This window comes from Delphinus delphis, chromosome 16 (genome assembly GCF_949987515.2).
Source record: "Delphinus delphis chromosome 16, mDelDel1.2, whole genome shotgun sequence".
Lineage (NCBI taxonomy): Eukaryota > Metazoa > Chordata > Mammalia > Artiodactyla > Delphinidae > Delphinus > Delphinus delphis.
The window spans coordinates 17,108,498-17,132,951 of record NC_082698.1 but is presented as its reverse complement, the minus strand read 5'-3'; the positions used below and the strand labels follow the sequence as shown (position 1 = coordinate 17,132,951).

Below are 24,454 nucleotides of genomic sequence, written 5' to 3'. Positions count from 1 at the left end.
TCGTTATGAGTGTGCAGCCTGTGACTGCTAAGTGGAGTAATGATGGGGCATCATTTTAAGAGTGTTAGTGTAGCAACTTTTAATGAAAAATGCTGTGTTAGGAACATGTCTCAGCACTTTAGCCCACGTGTTTTTATATGCTGGAAATGTGTTTTGGACAAGAGCAGGAAACTTGCTTCACTTTATTCTCCCCTCTCCCAAACAGTTTAAGAAATGTAATTATGTTTTGATGTTTAAAGAAAATCATCTAATTTTCCCTCAAAAAAAACCAATCCAGAAATGCCCATCACCATAACCAAGTTCGACTTCAACTTCTTTTTCTTTTTTTTTTGCAAGAGACTGCAGCACAAAGTGGAAAAACAATGAATGTAGCATCCCCCATAGACCTATAGATATGTTTATTGAAGTGATTCCCCCCCCCCTTTTTTTCTTCTTAGAGGATTTTGGTCTCAGGCAGTGTTGCAAGTCAATACTTCTTTCCCCAAATGTGAGTAGGTGGATGTGTATGAAAGCTGTAAAAGTTAATGATCGTTCTCTGACTCATAGCTGATGGTTTCAGGTTGAGGAAAAGAAAAGAAAAAATTAATGAGGGTAAATAGACATTTGATGGAACGTTGAGACAGTAAGAGAGATTGTTCCTGTGTCTAAAGGCATGTGTTTTGTTGCAGCAGAATTTCTGAAGGAGAATGCCAGGAAGTGAAAAGGGGTTGCCTTTGTTAAGTTGTTGTTGTAGGAGGGTACAGATGTTCTGTGTCTGGATCTTTGCAGGAATGTTTAAGCCTCCATACCTAGCAGTCAGTGCTGGCTTTGCCTTCCCTGTGGAAGTTAGAAGTCCCCTTGGCATCTTTTAAGGGGGCGGGCAGGCACCCAAAGGCCTGATCAGAAGTTTCCCACTAAATGTAAGAGGCTCCCAGCATAGGGCTGGGGGTGCTGTCTCTGTCCTGCAAAATGACTGGTGACTTAAAAAGTCTTAGGTATTTAAGCCTCTATTCTGCCTTTTATGCTAATGACATGGAAATTAAACTTCAAGTGCCTCACGGTGGTAGCTACAGGGGAGAGGAAGGTGGACCAAAAAATCCCCCAAACCAAAACCGTTTAGGAAATGAATCTGAATTTCTTCTTCTTTTTTTTTTTTAAATTGAAAGCTTGGTGATTCATAAAACTGGAAATACAGCAAATGCTCCCCACTCTTCCCAATTTAGTGGAATGAATAGGCATACAAAATTAATCTTCATCCTACTGGAAGTTGGAAACCCAATGTAGTGTTTCAAGATTTTTAGTCGCCTCTGAGGATGAGATCTCTGTGATTGAAAAAGCTGTTTCCCTTTTCTCCCATCCCTGGCTATCTCTGATGTCTTGTATCTGAAACATCAAATTTAGGGCCAGCAGTAGTGATTAGAAATGAAATGAGAGAAATCAAGATAGGATTTCTTGATAAGGGAGGTGGTTGATCGTAAAATGTTGGTTTTTGAATTGCTGGAAAATGTAGGCAAGGCTGTGCTGAGCACCAGCGCGTCTCCATGGCTCTTCCTCTGGACCACAGGGGGCTGGGTCACCGGGAGGTGTTCAGATGGGTGGTTGGGTGGGCTTGGCCACTGTAAACAAGCACACAGGAAGGGAAGGTTTGTTTTGTTGAGAGTTTCACAGGAAGAGGACATGAAAAGTACCTTGGAGTTCTCATGTGGTACTGCTTCAGGGTGCCTGGGGAGGGGCGGGGCAGGGGGGAACCACGGTGAGGGTGTGTTGCGGACCCGGGGTACAGGAGTCACAGTTGCTGGATGCGGAAATGACGTGCAGTGCTGCAGGTGGCCAAGAGCAGGGGTGGTCCCAAGAGTCCAGGCCTGGGGGAACCTGGTTCTTGAACTCAGATGAGCCTTAGATCGCCACCTAAGATCTCTCAAGCGCCCCTCATCTTCCAAAAGCAAACAAACAAACAAACAAAAGCACAAAGGGTCAACCCTCTCTTGTTCTTTCTTCTAGCTTTTTACGGAGATATAAATAAACTATTGTTCCAGTTTAGAATGCCAAGTTTTTACCGGGTCCTTGTATTTTATGTTTGTCTTAAAAAGCTAGACTATAATGAACAAGGCATCTCTGTGTTTTCCAGGGATGGAAAAAGCAGTATTTAAAGGGTGTGTTTTAGAAAAGAGTATTTGGGAAAAGAGGGGGTGGGAACCCAAAGGAGAAACGAGAAAATTGTCTTCGTCGCTGTTGCTGGGGGGAAGTGTTTAAGCTGAAAATCTCTCCAACGCAGTGGGTACTGGCTGGGAGTGAAGAGCTGATTGGAGCTTGTACTGTGTGGATTTATGAGCTGGTGGCGGTTATTCCGTGTGCCTGGATACCTGAGGAAGGGACTTGCATTACTTGGGGATGTTAGATTGGTGTGTGTGAAGGTGAAATTAACTTTGTCCTACCAGATTCTTAAGGACCTTGCAGCTGCATTTGTACTGTCTTAATTGTAGCATTCTCTCTGGGGTTGTGTTGTTGTTTGGGTGGTGCTGAACGTGAGGATTAAGTGTGGACCCGGACAAATGGAAATTGAATTTGGATTAGCCACAGTTTCATTAATTTATTCAGAGGGCCGTGATTATATGAAATTTTGTTTACTCGACGTATACTTAGTTATCAGGTGTCCATTCGATTTTAATTGACGATAGGAGATTTCTGTGGTTACCCTGAGTGCAAGATCGCCTTAGGGCTCCGCAAGGTTTGTGGGAAGAAAAGCTTGGACAAGTTTCCATTAAGCTCTGAATCAGGCAGTTGGAAAATCGCAGCATAAAACCGGCTGAAAAGGGGGACGAAGTCTTAGTGTTGCCTTCTCTCTCCTGAGCAGGGGAGTCCCTCGCTCCGACAAGAGCTGCTCTCAGCCAGGAATTCCAAACTCGCAGAGGAACCTATCCCTCGCACAAAAGTTGTTTTAACACAATGCAGAATTGTCACAGTAATTAGTGCGATCTCCTTACTGACTGGCAGTTTTCACAAAAAGGACAGGGGGGCCAAGGGGGCAAATTCATCTGTCTTTTTCAGTGACTCACTTTGGATGAACTGCTCCTGAGTGTGTGTGCGCAGGGGTGGAGTGCTGTGTGCGTAGGGGGGCTTATCGCAGTGGCTCAGCCTTTATCTTTTGTTGTTTTAGGGAGTGTGATTCATTACTCTGCTTTGACAGGTAAAGGAATATATATATTTTTGGCCCACCTTTATTGTGCCCCCTTTTAACTTTGATTAGTATTGTTTGGGAGCAAGCAGACTCCTAACATATATACAGGCAGTGTGTTTTTGTTTGTTCACTTGGAGCAGATACAGTGATCTCAGAACCCACCATATCCCCAACTGGGAACAGTACAGCCTTATCCCATGAGCGGTGTGCATTTAGGCTATTTAAAAAATTTCATTACTACTGCGTTGCGTTTAGTATGAGTTGGTTCAGAAGTTCTTATGTGAATTTCTTTTTTCTTTTCCTCCCAAATAAAAACCTGTATAAACTGAATAATTTTTCTTGCAGGGAGCAAGATACAAAATAATGGGGTCTAAAGAACTGCTATACAGGAAGGTTCTGGTAATAGGAATCGTACAGTGGTAGTAATGGCAATAGTTGGCTATAGTAATACAGATCTGTGTTTGGAAATGTAACCAATTTGCCTATTACTGCGAGGGAGATGGGCAGTGATTTCATAGGACCGTGTGATTCTTCATCATTTGTTCGTTTATGGCCAATTAAAATGCATTTTCAGATATTGTTGAGACCTTTTAGTGTTTGTTGTATGGTTTATAAAATAAGTCAGCAGATGGTGTTTGTTCTCCCAGTTGGTAGGAGCCCCAGATGAATAAGTACTATTTGGGAAAAGAAGAATTTGGAGAGGCCTCTTGGTATTTCTTTTTATTTGGGGCTACCCGTTTCTTTGATGGTAGATCTACAGGGCTTCAGAGGGAAAGGCCCAGGAGAGACTTTAGCCTTCTGCTGTGGAGAGTCTGGGTGAACCAGGGATGTACCTTCACCCGGGGGCCCCCAGATATATAGGTGGTCTTTAGAAAACTCAGTGGCTCTTTGGCACTGGTTGGTTCCTTCTTTGGGGAAGTGTGGCTTCCTAGAGTGCGTGCGGGCTGCAGAGCCGTCCTGAGCCGTCCTGGGACTGATAGCTTAGTCATTGTGAAAGAATGTATAAGGCATCGAGTGGCCCCTGAATGCCGCCTGCCACATTTGTTTTCCCCAGAATAGAATTGTGTTTGAGGGTGAGAGCCTAGTTCTTAGAACTCTGGGGGGCATGTACCTTTGCAGTCTTGTGGCTTCTCACATCCTTTCTCTCCCAGTCTTTCCCTCCTGCCTACGTGTCGCAATTCTGATGATGTTTGCAGCATACAGTTAATTCTTCTGCAGCATCTTGCTCAGCACACTGGCTTCCTTTATGTCTTAATGGGCGTCCGTCTTTCCTTTTCGTGTCATTGATCCTCGCTCCCGGCCCCCTCCACCCCCCTTTTGCTTATTGAACAGGTGCTTTTTTTTTTTTTTAAACTTTAGATGATTATGATCATCTTATTTATAGCAACAAATAAAAATACAGAGGTCTTGATTGAATGCCAAGGCTGCAGTTCAATCTAGGAAGGTTTGTCTGCTATTCATAAACTGCTTAAGATGTTTTCTTGTAGTTTGTGACATAAGCAGAACGCTTTGATTTGGTTTCTTTCTACAGCTCTATTTTCAGTCCGGGAGCACACATTACTCTGCGTACAAAACGATTGAACACCAGATTGCAATTCAGGTAGGACATGCAAGAGATCCCGAAGCTTGATTTGGCAATGTGTAGGTCTCTTGTGTCTCTTATTCTCCACCCCTCCCCCTGACCTAGGTGATGATGATGGTGGTGATGATGGCAGTGTGGTTGTGGTTGATTCTTCGGGGGAGGTTGGAAGCAAAGAAGAAACAAGAGCAGAAGAAATGCTGCTAAAATGATTTAAAGATAGGGAAAGAAGGAGAAGCCTGTGTTTTTTTGTTAAGAGCATCTCGATCAGGCATGATGGGCACACAGACCCCCTAGCTTGGCTACTGTTTTTTGCTTCAGGAGGGGTCTTAAATTGGGAGTCACATGAGGTGACAGAATGTGAATGGGAAGAATTAAGGGGGGTGAGATAGCAGAGGAGGCTGTGTGACAGCCAGAGAGTTGTTTCCGGTGGATCAAAATCATGTTAAGTGGTGCTAAGAATATCACTTTTGACCTGACTGTTCTGAAATGTTGATTTCTCTAGGACTTGTTGATACATGACACTGGAAGTGCTGGGAGGGAAAGGCGACAGATCCCAGCTTCTGATGAGTGTCCTGTTTCCTGCTCACGTAGTACTTCCATTCTCTTAAATCCAAAGGCTAAACAAATCACGGACTAATATAGACTCAGAGCTGAACTGATGCCAACAGAGTGCAGTCGTGGAGGGAGAGCAGACTAATACGATTTTCGTCTGTCTGCCTGGCCTGGCCAGGATGGATGGACCTCATGGTGTAACTAATGGTGCCGAAACTTCTTGAGTCCTCTGCTTCTGGGTTAACCCTTCAAGGGGAGGTTTTTGAAACCCGCTGTTGGGGCGTTCAGGTCTGGATCCGGGGTCTTCTCTCCTTGGAAGCGGGTGTCGCTTGGTTATATCATTTCCGTTCTTCCCTTGCTCACTTTCTTGTGGTTAGCCCTTGCGGATAACTTGGGTGTGTGTATGTGGTCCACAGCCATATCGCATCTTTGTAGCTGTGCTGTTTCAAATCTGCCTCTGTCTGGAGAAGACTTTCCAGTAGCCCTTTGTCCCAGGTACATTGTGAATTATTCCACCAGTGAAAAGTAGGACTCAGCAGACGTTGTTATTCGGTGGAGCCCCTAGTATTTTGTACTCATTTCAAGGTGACAGTAACTTATTTAAAAAATATTTGGATTCCTTCTGCAGTCGTGCTGCTGATCCGTGTGTGTATTTTAGGGGAAAGTACGACTCTCGGTAATGCTCCTCCACCCCCAGATTCTTTCCAAGGCTGGTGGGTTTTTTTGTTTTTGTTTTATTTTTTGGCCGCGCTGCGCAGCATGTGGGATCTTAGTTCCTCAACCAGGGATCGAACCCGTGGCCCACCCCCCAGCATTGGAAGCATGGAATCTTAACCACTGGATCCCCAGGGAAGTCCCCAAGGCTGGTGTTCTTGCTGGCACTCTCCCTGGGGGACCCTTCTTCCTTTTGATCAGCAGCACAGTGAACGTTGCTCCCAGAAAAGGGCATAGACTCAGGGCTTGGTTGGAGAGCAAGCCCAAACCCTAACTCTTGATGAGTGGGTGATGAACAGTGTCCTGAGGACTGCCACATCTTGTGGGGGGGCTGGAAAATCCCGTTGCCTGGGGTATGGGAATTGTCAAGGTTGAATAGCATCACGATCCCTATCTTGGAGTGGAAAGGCTGGCTGGGGCCATGTCACTGGGAGACCAGCCGAGCCCAGAGTAGCTGTTTTGTGTCTTTACACCCGTTGCTGAAGTGTCCCTTGTTAGGCCGAGCAGTTCGTCTTTCTCCAAACCACCTGGCACAGTGCGGGCCGTGTGAAGCGCTTTCTCAGGAGGGAGATGGAGTAAGTTACAGAGCTCATTGTCTGGAGGACTGAAACCATTACTACTCGTCCATGAACAGGTAGTATTGTTCTCCTCTGCTTCTGTTTGTTAAGGCATGATGCCCATGTGGGCAAACAGAGAGATATTTTATTAGAGACCCAGCACCACCATGCTTTGAGGATTCATTCTCCCCCAGTCTCTGCTAGACCAGGATGAGGTCAAAGCCACATGGCATCTAGCTGTAATTTTAGTTTGACCATCAAAGGATAAATGGCGAAACAAAACGAAACGAAAGAAGCAAAGGGGAAAAAAAGAGGAAACCTCAGACACAATAAAATTGTTCCCAAGGCACATGGCAGCTCAGTAGCAACGTTAGGGTGAGAGGAGAGGGTGGCCCTGCTTTCGTGCAGAGTAGAGCGGATGTGTGCCCTCTGCCCCATTCTCCAGTTTAAGGCTTAGATGCGGCGTGATTGTCAGGGCAGAATTTTCTTCCCTGGAAATTTAAAACTGTTTAACCTTAATAGGTACAGTATTTCAATCTGAGCTGAGCTGGTTGCTTTCCTAAGCTATATCCTGAAATAACCTAGAGTAGTATGACACCGTGCATCCCATGAGATTCCTCCCCCTTTCCCTTCCCTCCTGTAATCTCAGGACTTGGCCAGGTGCAACATTTATGTGAATGGCTTCTGAGTGATTCTCTAGACGCGTCTGTCATGTTCTTCTAAAAGGTTTGGACACAGTATCAATTGATGTGTTGGGATCTTCCTCACTTTTGACAATCTCCTAACTCCTCTCAGTTTTGAAAAGACAAGAGCAACACAAAAGCTGTATTTTCCCTAAATGGTTAACACAGTATAATTGGAATAAAAATTAAAAGGCTTTTTTTTTTTTTACAGACATAGATATTTAACTCTATTGACTTGTAGAGAGTTTTATTGAGATATAAGTACAGCACAGTGCACAGATCCTCAGTGGTGAGATGGACGAACCTTTACTTTTGTGAACATCCGTGAAACCATCCCCCAAAGCAATATATAGAATGAGGTTGGAATGCTTTTTCTGTACAGGGCCAGATAATGAGTATTTTAGGCTTTGTAGGCCAAACAAGCTCAGTGGCAGCCTCTCAATTCTGCCATTGTGTGTGAAAGCCGCCAAAAGTAATACCTACGGGAATAGGTGTAGGTGTAGCTGGGTCCCAATAAAACTTTATTCATAAAAACAGATAGTGGCTGAATTTGGCTCCTAGGCTGTAGTTTGTGGGGCCCCGAAAAGGAGTATTACCAATTCCCCTGGGGTCTCACTTATTCAAAGCTTCCCACGGCTGCTGACCAAAATTCTCACCCTGGATTAGTTTCATCTATCACCATGGGTTAGTTTTGCCTGTTTTTTAGCTTCTTAGCAATGGGATTGTGTAGCAAATAGACTGTCTCATGTCTGGCCCTACTTAGCGTATGTGTGTGTTTCACCCCTGTTATTGCCAGCAGCATGGTTTGCTCCTTTTTATTGCCATGTACTGTGCCACAGTGCAGGTGTCCTTTCTGTGCTTTTGGGTATTTGGATTGCTTCCAGTTTCCTGCTACTATGAGTATAAGGCCCTAGTAACATTCTCACCCAGATCTTTTGGAGGGATATGTGTGTTGGATTCTGTTCACACTCAGGAGTGGACTGGGAGGGTGATATGTGTGTTTAGCTTGCATTGCCCTTTTGAGAGAGACTTGAACACTGGATTTCAAATGATATCTTTTGAAATGCACCAGCATAGTGGTTGTTGGGTGTGTGAGTGGCACACAGGAGGGGGAGCAGTAAAAAGATCGGGGTGGGGGGTTTCCCTGGTGGCGGAGTGGTTGAGAGTTCGCCTGCCGAGGCAGGGGACACAGGTTCGTGCCCCGGTCCGGGAAGATCCCACATGCCGCGGAGCGGCTGGGCCCGTGAGCCATGGCCGCTGAGCCTGCGTGTTTGGAGCCTGTGCTCCGCAACGGGAGAGGCCACAACAGTGAGAGGCCCGCGTACCGCAAAAAAAAAAAAGATCTGGGTGGGATCAGAGGCCAGCTTGCTCAAGCTCCAGTGCACGCCCCTTCACGCAGGGCTTTGCTTTCTGGCCCCAGTGGGAGCTCCTCCCACTGGGGGCCTGTTTCTGGGAACTCCTCCCACTGTCTTCATTAACCCGGAAGAGATCCTGCAGGCTGAGAGCAGAGGTGGACTCACTTTGCAGGTGCCTCCCAGGAGTGCCCTGCAGGTGATTGTGGATAAACGTTTAAGCACTGTCTCCACTATCTCCCTGAAGAGAGCTCTTCCCACACTCCTTCCAAACCCAAGAGTAGTGTTGGGATCAAGGTCAGGATCCACAGAAGATGTTTCCGTTGGTTTTCAGAAGGGCTACTTCACAACCAATTAAGCCTTTGTTTTAAGAGTATTTTGGCCAAAGGTTGATGTTTTAACACCAAGTCAGATGTGATTTAGGAAAAAAAAACTCCACACGCAGCAAAAACAAACTGTGTAGACCTTTCTTCGTTGTTTTTCTTTTCAGATGTGCAGTGGTTTGTGTGTGTGTGTGTGTGTGTGTGTGTGTGCGTGCACAAAGACAACTAGGAGAGGATCCAGAAGAAATGGACCATTTTATTTGTTTACACAGCTGAGCGGTGGAGATTTTGTAGTGGGTGTTGCTTTCCCTTTCATCCTCGAGGCTGCAAGCTTCCATCTGAGTTCTCCCAGCCCATACCATTCTGCTTGGTCTTAGAACTCGTCTGCCATGATTCACTACGGCCTGAGGACCTTCCTTCAGGGCCTGGGTGCTTTGTGGAGCCAGCGAGAGAAGGATACAATTTGGAGAGTGTCCTGTCCCCTCTTGGTCCTTTATTCTTGAATGTGAACTTGGCACTCAGTCTTGTCCGTATCATAACATTGTTAAGATTCCTGAGGTTCTATGGCTCAGGGTCCATCTCTTTGCCCCAGTAGATCCTTGGTGTTCGTGATAAAAATGTCCAGAGAATTGTACCAGCAGGTTTGAGCAGGATGTTTGAGGGTGCCTGGCTTTTCCCTAGTTCATGTTTCGGATGGTCGTCTCTTGAGTTCTAGGCCCTCCCTCGCTCCACAAGTTCCCTGGCCTTCCAGGTTTTGTGAGGGTTTGCGATATCCATTGAGGAGCAGATCTGGGCTAAGAGGGAGAACACGCAGAAGCCAGTTCTTCATACAGTTCTTTAGTCCCATCACCAGACTGGCTGTGAGATTTCATGTCCATTTTCCACAAAGAATGCAGTGTGTGTGTGTGTGTGTGTGTGTGTGTGTGTATGTGAGAGACAGACAGACACAGAATGCAGTGTGTGTGTGCGTGTGTGTGTGTGTGTGTGTGTGTGTGTGTGTATGTGAGAGACAGACAGACACAGATGTCATTTCACTAGAGTAGTTTGACAAAGCCTCTGGGTGCCAGTTAACGTATTCAAAAGGTTCATTCACTTGCTATAGTGGTGCATTTTAGCCTAATTGTCTCATTTAAGTCCATACCTCAGAATGCTTGTTCATTCATTCAAAAATATTTATTGTGTATCTAGTGTGTGCCAGGCCCCTGGGGAGTTCATCAGGGAGCAACACGTATCAAGGGAGCTTCAGTTTTGGTGATGCTTTGGATGTTGATTTATAAGCACCCCACCCCCCTTGGTCTGACTCAGTAGGTTTTGGATACAGTCCGGGAGTTTGCATTTTTAATCAGGGTTCTGATTTTTGCCTACTGAAGTTTTGGAATTGTTGCCCCAGAGGCTTCTGAAATCAGTCAATTGATCACTTATCGGCTGCTCAGTCATTTTCGCTTGCTGAGTAAAAATTAAGGGCTGGCCAAGTAATTAAGGGGGATAGCTTTTTCTCATTTTTTTTTTTTTAGCTTTTTCTCATTTTGAGTGAGAAACTAGACTGCCCTTAGGTTCTGATGAGCATTTGAGGCCTTTCCTTCTCCCTGGTTATGGGAGGAGAGCCAGATACTTCTGTAAGGCTCAAGAAGAGGGATTTCTTTGTTTATGGAAGAGTGGCTTGGGCAGTGACGTGCTTGGTCTTAGGGGTCAGAGGCAATAACAACAGCTGATAGTAGTAGCAGCTTCTGCTCATTGAATTCTCCCAGCGCATTGGGCCTGGTGTTAAGTGCTGTATGTGAATTCTTTATTGATTCTTCATAACAACACAGAAGGAAACCCAAATGGCGTAGCTCCTCTTACCACCATGATCCCCATTTTGTGAACCAGGAAATGGAGACTCAGATACGCAAGATATTTTGCGCATGGTCAAGGAATTAGGATTCGAAACTGGGCTGGAGAGAGCCTGTACTACACAGCCTCATGCTGACTACTGTCTGCGCAGAATATAAGCTCAGCAGGGTCTGGGGGTTCCTCAAGCAATGGCGACTAACCAGCTCTCTGGGGTCTATACAAAAGAACCACCTGGGAGCCGCTCAAAAATACAGAATCCTGGGTTTTAACCCCTTGGAGATCCTCATTCATCAGGACTAGGTCTGTGTTTCACAGGTTTGAGCAAGCATCACCTAGAAAGTGCCTGGTGGGCTTGTTGAGATGCGCATCTGTGGCCCCACCAGAGTTTCAGCTGTAACAAATATTCTGGTGATATTGACGCCGCTTCTGTGGCGACAGCACAGAACCTTCGAGAACCGGTGGGCAAGGGCAGTATTTCCCAACTCTGGCTGCACATTACAATCCCCAGGGGAGCATTAAAAACAGTGCACCGGCCTAGGGGGATGCTGGGATCTGAACCCCGTCCCACTCTGGAAGATTCTGATGCATGTAGCTTCATGAGAACAACTGCTGTAAAATCTTTTGTCTGTTGGCTTATTTTAGCTTGACTCTTTCCCTGGGGGAGAAGAGACTGGTTGCATTCGGAGTTCTAAAGGATGTCTGTTCAGTGGTAGGAGTCTCTCTTGAGAGCATTTCTTTAACAGGTAATCTCAGTGATGGGCACCGTCCCCTGAGTTAGTACCAGTGTGAGAAGGTGGGACTCTGCTGTCATATGCAGGGGGCTGTGGGACCCTGAGGCTGAGGGGCCTGGCAGTCTAAGTGCTGTTCAGACTTCCCCGTGCTGTGAAAATGCAGATGTGGGATCAGTAGTTCCAGGCTGGGGCCTGAGATCCCGCGTTTCTGACGCACTCCCAAGGGGTGCTGATGGGCCCCAGAACACCCTTGGAGTGGAGCAAAGGTAGAGTCCGTTTTGAAAAGCAAGGAAACTGAGGAGCAAAGAGGCGAACTGGTTTGTCTGAGGTCCCACCGCTTGGTGGAAACAGGGCTGAGACAAGAAGCCAGGAGTCCAGTTTGGCTTAATGTCCATCTTTCAGGGAGAAGTTATCCTCCTGTCCAAGCCAATAGCAGTTGCATTGCATTGGCCAGATAAAATAAAACAATCTCATTTTTACTTAGTGGTTTTTAACTTCTGTCTATTCTAATTGTATCATTGTATTTGTATAAGTTGAGTTATTTGTATCTTTTCATTCTCCACCATATTAAGGCACTTGGGGCCCAGCCTGCGTGGCCTGTAAGAGGGCTGGTGAGGATGCAGAGAAGTTCTGGTTGTCTTTGACTAGAACAACTGGAAAGAATGGAAACAACTGTTCTGTATCAGCCATCTGGGTCCCCCATATGGACCACAGCCAGTAGGTGTAGAGGTCTGGTCTGTGGCAGTCAGCTGGTTGTATTTTCTTAGTAACTTCATTTTATTTTATTTTTTATTTATTTATTTTTTGCAGCTATTTATTTATTAAAATTTTTATTTTATATTGGAGCATAGTTGATTCACAATGTTGTGTTAGTTTCAGGTGTACAGCAAAGTGATTCAGTTATACATATAGATGTATCTATTCTTCTTCAAATTCTTTTCCCATTTAAGTTGCTACAGAATATTGAGCAGCCTTCCTTGTGTTGTACAGTAGGTCCTTGTTGGTTATCTGTTTTAAATGTAGCAGTGTGTACATGTCAGTCCCAAACTCCCGAGCAGTTTGTGGGATCTTAGTTCCCCGACCAGGGATCGAACCTGGGCTCTGGCAGTGAAAGCACCGAGTCCTAACCACTGGACCGCCAGGGAATTCCCAGTCACTTCATTTTATAAGTTGCACTTTATAATAGTATATATATATTTTTTATAAAGTCCCTGAGAGTCATGGGGCCTTTCAGCTAAGCACAGACGTTTCTAAGTGGGTTATGGCTGACCTTTGCAGGCTTATCAAACTTAGCACTTAATTTGTTTCTGGTGTTGGGTTTGGTTGCACGGTATCACATCCTGGTCAAACAGATAAGTGGTTGCAATTTGTTTTTAAACAGTTTACCTCGGAATTGCAGCATACTCTTCAGTGAAACAGAAGCGGCGGTTGACCATTCTTCCTAAGGGTTCCACCAAAACCCCTGGGTGGGTGGCGGTTTGTTTAATATTTTAATGAGTAATACATTGAGATTTAAAAAATACCAGAGTAGGCACAGGTACTATATATTTCTTTATCTATGGCATGTTATAAAAAGAAACATTAGAATCAAATATTTGTGGATTCTTTGAAGCATCTTCACAAAACCCTAGTTTTTTGAGGTACCAGCTGGAAAGACACTTGGTTCCACCAGCTTCTATAACGATTGAGGCCTGGACTGGAAATTTGCATGTCTTTCCGGGCTGGATGAGATAAGACGGCTTAGTGCGGGCTTCTCCACCTCAGCACTGTTGACACTTTGGGCTGCTGATTCTTTGCTGCACAGGAGACTGTCCTGTGCATGGCAGGATGTTTGTTTAGCTCCAGCCCTGGCCTCTCCCCTCTCCCCTCTCCATGCTACTAGCACCCAACAAAAATGTGGCAGCCAAAAACGTCTCTAGAACTTGCCAGATGTCCCCCGGGGGCCCAGACTGCCCCTGGTTGAGAACCACGGGCTTAGTTTTTCAGCTTCAAGTGGGCACCCTGCCACTGAAGCCCTAGGAGCATTACCTTTGCATTTTAAAGGGATAGGTACAAGAGGAGGTGGGCGGTTCAGCACGTATGCTTCTGGAGTTAGATAACCTGGGTTCAGGTCCAGTTTCTGCCAGTGTCTACCTACTAATTAGGTAAATTAGTTACCTGATTTGTAAAATGGGGGATGATGCTAGTTTCCAGAGGGTTGTTGGGAGATGAAATGAGATCAGGTCTGTGATGAGGTGGGTAGGGCAGCGGCACACTGCTTGATAAATACAAGCAGCTGTTTTTAACCACTGGGAACTATGTGAAGTACTCATTTGTAGATTTCAGATCAGCCTTATTCCGTCATGCATTGTATATTTTTTATTTCCTGTCAAGAACATCACACATGATAAATTTGATGACATGGACTATCTTTGCTGAGTAGCAAAGATTTATGACTCCTGTTGGTTGCTGTTTGCATTTCTCTTTTGTCACTTGAAAATCCTGCCTAGTCCTTGTAACATTTGACTAGAATGTAAGCTCTTCTGAGGTGTGTCTTACTCATCTTTGTATCCTTAGAGCACTGTGTAGGAATGCCTGGGACATAGTAGGTATACAGCAGGGGTGTGAATGTGTTGAAATACTGTATACTGTGGGCAGAAAGGGAACAGAGGACGTAAGTTTGCATTTTTTCATAATAACCTCTTTCATAACATGAGAGACCAATAAGTATATTTTTCTGGTACTCAACCAAATAATTTGAGATAGGCCTTCAGTCCCCGTGTAAACTTAATATTCTCTCCCAGGCATCTCATATTTTGATTTCAGCTCTCCTTCAGTGCGTGAATTTGTACCCTGTCTTAATGACGATGGCACTGCCCAAACAACGCATAACCGTAGTTGGACTGGTTTATATTTATGTAATTATCTTCTAATTTTCAAGATGCTTGGAGGTTAGTTGGTTTTTAAAAGAAATATTAACTTTTTTTTTCTTTAAATGACAAGTAGTGTTACCCATTGGATTATAACATTTTCTCAGACTTTGACAATTGTCATTAATTCCTGCAGCGGACTTACCAAAAAAAAAAAAAAAAATAAATTAAGCACTTTCCTACTTGTAGCTGGATGATCCTTCACAAGCAAATTCATTCCTTTCTATTCCCAAACCTTGTGCCTCCTTGAATTTCGAGGTTGAGATGAAGCTCTAGCGTAAAAAAACGTTGGTTGACAGTCAGAAACTGTCCAAGGCTTGAAAATGGATGTGTGTGTGGTCGTAGCCCATCCTGGGGTGGTGGTGGGGGACTAGAGGATTCTTTTCGCCAGAGCTTTGGCGAGGCTGCCCCATAGGGAAGATAGTCTTGTGTCAATAGTTTTTAAGTTGATTCAGTAAGCATTGTTGATGATTGAAATTGAAGAATTGTGAAGACAATTCATCTTGAGGAACACAGAGCAGGGAGTATGAGCCGGGCTGCTGGGAGCAGACATTGACATACGGGCCGTCATCAAACTAATTGTTGTTTGAATTACCTGTTATGATCCGATGACAAATCTGCCTTGCTCCTGCCACTGGAGCAGAAAATGTAGCTTGAATTGGCGTGATGTTAGCAAGTGTAAACTGTACTTCAACAAGATGGATAAACCCAATTATGGGGCAGACCTGTAGAGAGAAAATCCATTTAAATCTCGTAATGTTAAGCAGAGCTGTGTTTAATTCATTTGGACCAATTTGGGAATGATGTATGAGTGTTGGTGAACATTAGTCAACGGGGGGACCACTTGGAGGAAGGGGATGCGTTGATGCTGCTAGCCACTTGGGGAGGCATCTGGGGTGTCGTCTCAGCAGCCTGCACTAATGGCGGGGAAAGGCAGAAATGACAAAACGATGTACTGACCGCCGTCAGGAGAGCAGCATTGTGTAAATGAACCAATAAGAAAAACATATGAAGCAGAAACGAGAGGAGGTGTTTTTCCTAAATGCTGCTGACGGTCCAAAATATATAGGAAACTTGAGGTTCTTCTTAATGTGTTTCCAGCTCCCCAATAATATCCTTGTGGGTTTTTCCAAGCCTTGTAGTAGGAAGCCTAGGAAATGCTCTTTCTATTTCCTTAATGATGATTTAAGAGAGGGAGAGAGAGAGAGAGGGGAAAGGGACAGCTAAGTTTAAATTGATAATCTTGGGGCATTTGATTCTCTACTGGAAAGCAGTCAAGAAGGCATTATTATTCTGAAATACATATATTATGCATATTTGGAAGAGAGTTTGGAAGGTCTTATCTATTTAAAGTTTTCTATTTTTCTTTAATAGCTGTTGAGGGATGACCCAGCTTTGTATGTATTCAATAGTAGGTGCTCAGTATATACTGATGAGGTGAAGGGCAACATTGAACTTTAGAGAAGTAACTTTCGGAGCTAAATACTGGTGTTTACACAACTCAGACTCATTAGGATCTATGTGGACCTTGTATTCTAGATTCATCCAGTAGTTTGCATTCCTGGGAATTTTATGATTTTCATCTAAAAATTTCTGGTTTTACTCCCCCCACCCCCCATTTCTATAGTCTTGGTTTGGTCCAGGATGGTCTTAGAAGACTCTAGTTTCCTTTTGTTTTGGGAGGAGCTGGTAAAGCCTGCCATTGAGTTGTTACTGTTTGGTTTTTCTCTTTTGGTTTTCGGGTTTTCTTGTTGCTTTTCTTTTGTGGAGTGGACTGGACTTGGACTCCAGGCTTGTTCAAAGGAGCATTTGAAAGACTGGAGGACTGAGTGAGGAGCTTGGCAGGGGACGACCAAGAAATTCATGGTTGTACAGTCTTGCCCCCAGCCCATAAGTCTAACCATTGGGAGTGCTGGTGTAAATGAAGGTTGAAGTCCTAGGAGCTTTTTTCTCTGATTGGGGTACAGTTCATTGTATGGGGTGGTGGTATACATTAAGTGTTCCTTCCAGGCAAATCTTTTCTCCCAGAGGCAAATTTATTAGAATTTTACTTTCTGACTTTCTCCAACTCAGTTGAGGAAAGAATCCAGGGATGATAATAAAAAGTTAAGATTTTACAATTATGGCTCAATACTGAATTCCGAGAATCTGAATATTCTAGACTAGTTTAACAGTAGAATTTAGGCAGAACACTTTGAGATAATTTAAACTACCATCTCCACCAAAACCCACCAAGCACATCGAAGCCCTCAAATTGATCTGGCTGTTGGTAGACCTCACAATCATTTCAGAACAAGTAATGCAACTAAATGAATTTGGAAGAAACATTGAGATGTGCTTCCGAATCTGAAGGAAGAAATTTGCACTGAAAGAGGGAGCATCCCTTGTGTCCCGTGAGCTTTACTGGGGCTCTGTCTGGTTTGACTCGAAAGTGCTTTCAGGATTTATACTCCTGGGGGTGGGGTATAGACAATGTGCACTGGGCAGGCGGTGAGTAAGGGGGTTTTTGGAAAACAGACTCTTAGGGAAAAGAAAGCATCCACTTTCTGGGTAGAATGGCCTATCTGTGGTAGGGGTAAGTCTTTTCAGGGTCCAGGAGGGGTGCTTTCTTGATTAACTTGTCCCTTTCTGGTCTTGGAACAGGGCTGAAATCTGGCAGTCATGTGTGCAAAGAGGCATTTTTGTCCTTTTGATTAGATCCTCAGATATAAATAGATAGTAGAAGACCTAGGAATACTTAAAATATGATACAAAAATGAAATAGTGAGATAATATCAACTCTTGAGCTTAAAGTAAGTTATTTTCTATAGAATTAAACAATAATTAGCTTCCTTATGGTATCAAGTTCTAGATAAGGGATTAGTTGATGTATGAAATCTATAAGACAATTCAGAAGATGTTTCAGGAATCACAAAGTTCTGAATTTGGTTCTTATCCTTAAAACCAAAAGCAAACCTCTCTTCTTTCCTCCTCCTGGTCTTCAGGTGCTTAGTTAGGGCTGAAGAAGCCAAGAATTTTCCTGTTAATTAAAAAAAAAAAAACCTCACTGACCCAACGTAGGCAGGCATTTTTTTCGTGAAAGAGAACTTAAAGGAAGGTTGAAAAATGTCCCCAGGCTCAAAAGGAGGTGTTTCCCAAGCCACCACCGTGCTTTGTGTACCCGATTTTGTTTTGTGTTGTCTTAAAAAACTTGTCACTTGTCACATTTTCACAATGGTGAGTGAAAGCAGTTGACACATGTCACAGAAGACCTGATGTGTGAAGCCATTTCTGTCTGAAGAATTGGCACTCAGGGCCTGAATTCTGGAGGAAAAGGCTTCAGTCACATGGTAGACCCTCTTTCCTTGGAAGAGGGGAACCCCTGCCCCAAAAAAAAAAAAAAAAGAAACAACTATGTTTTGCTCTGATGGCTTTTCAGTTGGGTTACATCTGCCAGTTTATCTTCATCAGAAAATAAGTCTGAATATACTTATCATTTCCCCACAAGCACACTCCTCCTGCCATGATTTTGTCATTTTAAGAGAGTGTAGGGAAGGCACCAAGTTCGTTGTTGTTGTAGACCGGATTGGATGCCGCTGCCTCCACAACTGTGTTTTTCTTTTTTTTTTAATAATAATAAGTTGAGAGTTGTTTGGTGTTTTTTTCCTCTGGCCTTATTGGAATTTTTGGCCACAATGCTTCTCTCCAGGCCCCTGGTTTTGCAAAGCAGTTAAAGGAGCCCGACAGTGACTTGCACATGTCGGGAGCGGATGAGCTGACGTGTAGAAAATACACACACACAAAACCACATGCCCCATGCAAAGCAGATACGGTTTTGATTTCGACCTCCGTGGTTCTGCTATCGTTGCTTTTTCCGTGAGAGTGGATCTTTATCTTTCGGCCGACTTCTGGTTCCGTTCATGGTTTGTGGTTTCCAGTTGCCATCACAGCTCGTGAACTTGGCTGCTTGGGGACCAAAGGGACTAGGGCTCCTGGCCCGTGAGAGTCTGAGGAGAGAGAGTCCCAGGCTGGCCTTCCCAAGGAATATTGAGATTGGAGATCTGCGCCTGGGCCCGGGTTCCCTGGCAAGTGGCCGCAGAGCCATTGTCCCCGTCCTGGATCCTCTGCTGTCACACGCTCCCCACCTGGGGTTTCTTCTCTCTCTTTCTGTGTTAGTTATGTAATGTCTCTAAGGACTATTTTGGAAACATCTAGACCAACTTGTGATTGATCTTCCTGTTCTCTGTATTTCCCGTGATTCCCTTGCTTTCCTCTCATCTTCTTTGGCAGGAAATATTTTTTTCCTCATTAACGAGTTTCCAGGTCAAAATTGCCCATAAAGTATGAACTTTTCTTTATCCCAGTATTTGATTTCCACCACTTTTTTTTTTTTTTGGTTTTGTTTTTACGTAAAGCTGAAAACTTTAAATTGGGCCAATGGCTTAATGGCTCTGTGCCTCCGTTTTCTCATCTGTGGAAAATGGGTTTCATAAGAGGACTTGCCTCCTGTGTGGGTCTTTGTGAGATCCTGTGAGAGGGTTTAGCCCAGTGCCTGGTCCATGAGAAAGGTTTAATGGTGGTGTTACTGTTACCAATCGGGTGTCTGAGGAAACCCATCGGCCCCAGGCAAATGGGGACAGTTGGTCACCCTGACAACACTGTTGTTACACTCTTGCCAAGTTGACAAGTTGATGATGGACTGTGTGGCATACCTTTTTGTGCTTTTTCTACTCCCCCCCCGCCCCCACCAAAAGAATCTGGTTCTGAGTTATTTCTCCTGTAAGCGAGTGGGCCGAATCAGGAGGCCAGAATACCTTTTGAAGAGTCTGGGTTGTGACATAATTTATCTCCCTGGGGAGGGCAGACAAAAAACGGATCGAGAGACTGGACTTGGAATTATTCAGCTTCTGATGGACGTGAAGTTAGCGACAGCAAGACAGGGGTTCGTGGCCTTTTGGCTGTAGTGTCTGCTCTCTTCTTTGGTCTAATTTCTATTGCTTCGAACTTCATTAAAAAAATAGATTTTAAAAGGCATCCCTTTTGGTTCTTGAAAGGCAGAGGGCTGGCTCCTGGCTTGCGAACCTAGTAACACTTATTTCTTTCTTTATGAGGGAGTTTCCTGGGGCCACTGTGGTCAGGTTATTGTTTGTCTGAATCTGTAATAAGCGTGTAATAGCCCCGTCCTCCTCCACTTTGTCTCAAAGACAAGTGGCCCTAGTGGGTTTCTGGGGACAAGAGGCCTTCAGAACCTGTGATTAGAAGCTCACTGCTCCGGGGCCCTGGGTGCCAGCACCCATGGTGGGAGGGGCAGCATGTCTGCAGTTGAGTCCGTGCCCACAACACAGGTCCCCTCGCTGGAACTTTCCTGGGAGGTTCTCCTGGGCAAGAAATCAGTGAGTGGACGGCGTTCTCGGGCCTGTTCACACTTCCGCTTGGATAACAGCGATGCAGTAAGGAGCTTGTCCGGAGTGATTTATTCTCAGTGGAGGTTAAGAAATGACATCTATTCTCCCAATCGACTTGACAGCAGTCACTGTTTCTTTAACACCTCCTGGCTCCAGAAGGTCCAGTTCAAACCTCCCTCGTTTGCAGAAGGCCGAATTCACACACAGGGCTGGGCGGTTTGTCCGTTTTTATGGCTCTCTTTAGCTTTTTCAGAGGCCAAAAGGAAAAGAGAGTGAAATATGAGAAGTCAGAAAACAGTCAATGGACTTTTTTTTTTCTTTTTAAATCCTCACGCCCCTCTTTTTGGCTTTGGGACGCGTAAAACAACAGAAGAGTGTGTTTACGCTCTCCCACCCTCCCACCTCCCTTGGAAAAAAAAAAAAGGACTTGTGTTTAGCAGTCATTGTTCATCAGAAAGGTATGGTATTTTTGTTGGCCTTGGCCAGACCTCTGTAGCCGGTCAGTGGCCTTGGGCTGCAGAAGGCGCCTCCATTTCCCTGCCCTCTTCCGCTGTCATTTGTAGCATCCTGGCTGGTGGCGTAGCTCTCATCCAGAGCAGTGCCTTACCTTTTCAGTTGGTCCGTCCCTCTAAGTGATGACTTACGCCATACCTCTCAGAAATGTCTTCATTTACTTCATTTAATAGTTTTGCCTCCTTTCTATCCCCCCTCTCCCCAAATTAACTCCAATCACAAAACTCCTTCCCCGGGCAGCCCTTGGAGAGATGAGGCATTTTCCTCTGCGGAGGACTTTGTCTTTGGGAATGGCAGTGGGGAAGAACAAATTAAGGGAGAGGATGAAGCTTCATAATTAGAATGAGGGGTCCAGGAGGTCTGCCTCTGAGTTATCTGCTTGTGGAGAGCTTTGTTCTCTGGGCCTCAGTTTGCTTGTCTGTGAAATGCCTCCATAGGATGCGCACAGAGGTGGGAAGCTGTGAAAGTGCTGTACTATCTGGAGTTCAACGTTTTTGCTGTAAAAAGGAGGCATTCTAGGGTGATGGATGAGGGCTCTGGCACTGACGTTAGACACACCTGGCGTCTCAAGTCACACCCATTTAGTGCATGTGGGACCATGGCGAGTTCTGGAGCCGCCCTGCCACAGCACTTTTATCTGCAAAATGGGGACAGAACTGATCCCAGAGGATTAAAGAGGAAAACATACATACAGTGACCAATGCCGAGTACGGAGCAGCAGTGGTTACTTTTGTTCAAAGCGGAATATTTGTCGTCCTTTCAGGTTCTGACCCTTCCTCGGGTGCGTGGTTTGTTTTGCTGCTAATGAAGGCGAGTGAACAGTCGTCGTGCTTGATTTTCATGCCATCTTTTCTGGTTAAATTGCTTCTGCTTCTGAGAAGTATTGAGAGATGAACTGTATTCTCCTTGTCAGATGGGTATTAAAATTGGACTTTGAAAGCAACGTCAGGATCTTTCCATGGCAGGAGTCACATTCATTTGCTCCTCAGCTTCTAACTTACATTTTAGTTATTCCTCTCCCTCCAGCCACATACATAAACACATACATTCATTGATTTCTTTCTTTTTTCATGTATTACTACAAGGATCAGTTTCTTCTGGCTTAATTCCAGAAACAACATGCCTGTCTTTTTTCATCCTTGAAGAAAAACAGTCCGAAGGCACCATAATTCCTTAAATTGGATTTCAATGCTTGATCCCCTTATGTTCAGTAAACAGAGTGTTCTATGAAACATCATTGTTTGGGAGCAAGAGGCTAGCAGCCTTGCTTTTTTCAGAAGGAAAGGCACTGTGGTGGAGCCTCCTGGGGTGAGACTGTGGGTGAGGTCCAGGCAAGGTGAATGCCCATCTTCACTAGGGATAGAGGAATGAATCCCTTTCCAAAAATCCTGGTGAAAGTTGGGAGGGCTGCCTGTTTATGAGCAGAGTTTAGTTTGGGAAGAAGCCTGCTGTGTGTGTGTGTGTGTGTGTGTGTGTGTGTGTGTGTGTGTGTGTGTGTGTGTAACTCTATTAGTGCCATGGGTAGCCACCACTTGAAAGCCTTGGGGTTCCTATATTCAAATCAAAGGCTCCCAGGAGCAAAGATAAAGGGGACAGTGTGATCTTCAAAGATGAGAGGATAAAAACGTAGTGGGGAATATTTTCTGGGTAATTCTGCAGTTCCTCCCCCCCCAACCCCCTCTTTTTTTTAAGAAATATTAAGAGTGTCCACAGCTTCCTTTCACTTGCAGTTTCTGGAGCCGGAGATGGATGACTAGCAGAAAGCAAAACGAAAATGTCTTGGGCTGGTTCTGAGCTTGTCGAGGAGTGAGTCAGTCAGTGTTTCTCGGGACCTTTCTTCCTCTCTCGCCTTTCTTCCTTTCCTTGAGCTAGTTTCGCTGTGAGAGTGCAGGCTTGGTACCCACTTACCCAAGAACTGATTAGTTCCTAAAAGAAGCAGTAAGTTGATTGCTTACAGAGATGATGTAAGCTTTGCTCTGGGGTACATCAGCTTGGATTTCTCATGCTTTATCTTATAAAGCCTAAATTAACAGCTGGTTTGGTTTGAGTTCTCCGGGATCTGACTAAGGGATTAGAGTCCATTCTCAAGTGAGTCAATCTAGTTTAATTTATTTCAGGTCTATCAAAAAAGATCAATCAAAGCTCTTTTGAAAGTAAAGCTATAATCAGCCTGCGCACTTAGAAGTCACCGTTGTTGCGCTTGTGTTTCTCTCTGGTGGAGAAGCGCTCAGGCTCTGGTTAAGAGGACGCATTAGGGCATTTTCCGCGTCCCTCCCTTCCTTGCGGCCTCCACTCCTCCCCAGGAAGATTTGGAGAAGGTGTCATGTTCGAGAACTCCGCCCAGGTGGGTGCTGCCCTGACCTCCCGCTCCCTTTTCTTTGGTGATGCTGGATCCCTGGTTTGGAATAATTGAATACTCGGGACCTGACCAGATCCAGCCCATTTCATGTCACCGGTGTTGCTCCTGGGCCTTCTCTTGCAGAGATGGGTGGGTGAAAATGTGCATTGAATTCTTCTTCCGGGACGTCTGCAGTGAGCGTGCAAGGCAGTGGTGAAGCACTCTCGGCTGTGGTTGATCTAGGGTTTTGTGAGCCCTGGGAGCTACAACCTGAGTTGCCCATTTCTTTTGCGTTTCCATTTTAAAGATACTTACTGGCATCTGCTCGTAGCTAAGGACTATTCTACACATGATACGTCAAGAGACATACAGAGAATAACGAAGTGGTGAAGAGCTTGATGTTAGAGTCAGACAGACCAACCTTGAATCCCGACTTTGCTGCTTTGTGATGTTGTATGATCTTGAGCTAGAACTTTCCTAAACCTCAGTTTCCCTGTCTGTAAAATAGGCATGATAAAAATATCCCTCAAAGGATTGTTGTGATAACAAAGTGAAATAACACTGTATCTTTTGCCTTTATTTTGCTTAAAAAAAAAAAAAGCCCTACATTTTAGGGGAGATCCCAAGAAGCTGAAGCTCCCCCCTCCCCCGAATGCATTCAGCAGAAACAGATTCTTTATTTAGGGTCTGCGATGTGTCCACTGCTCTGCTGATGCCTGGATACAATGAGATAGTCCCTGCCCTATAGGAGTGTACAGTGTATTGGGAAAAGAAAGCACTTAGCAGAGTGGGGTGTCTGGAACTGTGAATCCCAATCTTCTGGGTCACTCACTTTGGTCCAAGGGATGCTTTTTGTCATGCTTCCATTGGACCGAATGAAAACTGTGGGTCTCTCTCTGTCTGCCTTCCACTAGTGGTTCCTGTAAGTCACTCACCCTTCTATTTCTCTTAACTTCCCCCTGGCCCCCCAGGTTTGAACGTTTGCATTATCACTGGTACACGTGTGAGTCTAGCCTCAGTTTTTCCAGCTGTGATATGGGGTGGGCATTATCCCTTGCAGTGTGTGTTAAGGGAGGGGAACACTCACATTTCTGAGGCATCCTTGTGGTACTGTCATGTGCGGGAACTGAGACTTTGTTTACTCGGCAATCATCACTCCAGAAGAAATTTAATATTAGTAACAAAAAGAAAAGATGTTGTTTGTTGAACTTTTGCTATGTGTCAGTTTGTAGAACATTCCATATATTTTTAAACTGAATGCTCACAGCAACTTTATGCATCATCCCCATTTTACAGATGAGAAAACTGAGGAAAGTTAGGGGACTTTCCCCAAAATACATGGCTAGTAAGTGTCTGCACTGGGGTTTGAATCCGGGCCTTGCCTGATGCTGTATGCTTGCTACTTTGACATGGAAACGGGAGGCTGCTGTTGGGAATATAGTTGGGCTCCTCTCTGGAAACTCTTAATGTGGGCCTTGGAGGCGAATTGGTTGTGGTTGCCTACATCTCCCTCTAAAAACAAAAGCCTCTTTTTCCCTCCATGGTCCACTGTAGATCTGAGTCTGGGTTCTGGAATTTCTGCATCTGGTATGCATGGCCGAGGCCTTGCTTGTGGACCTGCGGGTACCTTACCAGGCTGTGTGCGCCTGACCCCGGTGAGGATTCAGCAACCTCAAGTGTGGGTCGGGGTTAACCATTAGAAAGAAATAGCCAAAGCACTTTGGAAAGTCACATGCTGGGTTTCTACCATGTCCTAGAAACTGTCGTAATTCATTTTCCCCTTTGCTTTTGCTTGAGTAGAAAGAAAAAAAATGGAGAGTCAATGC

The 24,454-nt window shown here is 44.9% G+C and overlaps 1 protein-coding gene across 17 annotated transcripts in view; it reads left to right on the top strand.

Annotated features, from left to right (window-relative positions):
- The window catches only part of TCF7L2 (transcription factor 7 like 2), a 196,968-nt gene that overhangs the window by 8,649 nt on the left and 163,865 nt on the right, over positions 1-24,454 (top strand). For 8 of the 17 annotated variants that reach the window (XM_060034033.1, XM_060034032.1, XM_060034030.1 and 5 more), the window contains exon 4: positions 4,689-4,757. The exons of the other annotated variants lie outside the window; for them this stretch is intronic. In XM_060034033.1, coding sequence (XP_059890016.1) covers positions 4,689-4,757 — 69 coding nt within the window. The remainder of the gene's footprint in view (positions 1-4,688; positions 4,758-24,454) is intronic. 17 annotated transcript variants of the gene reach the window in all.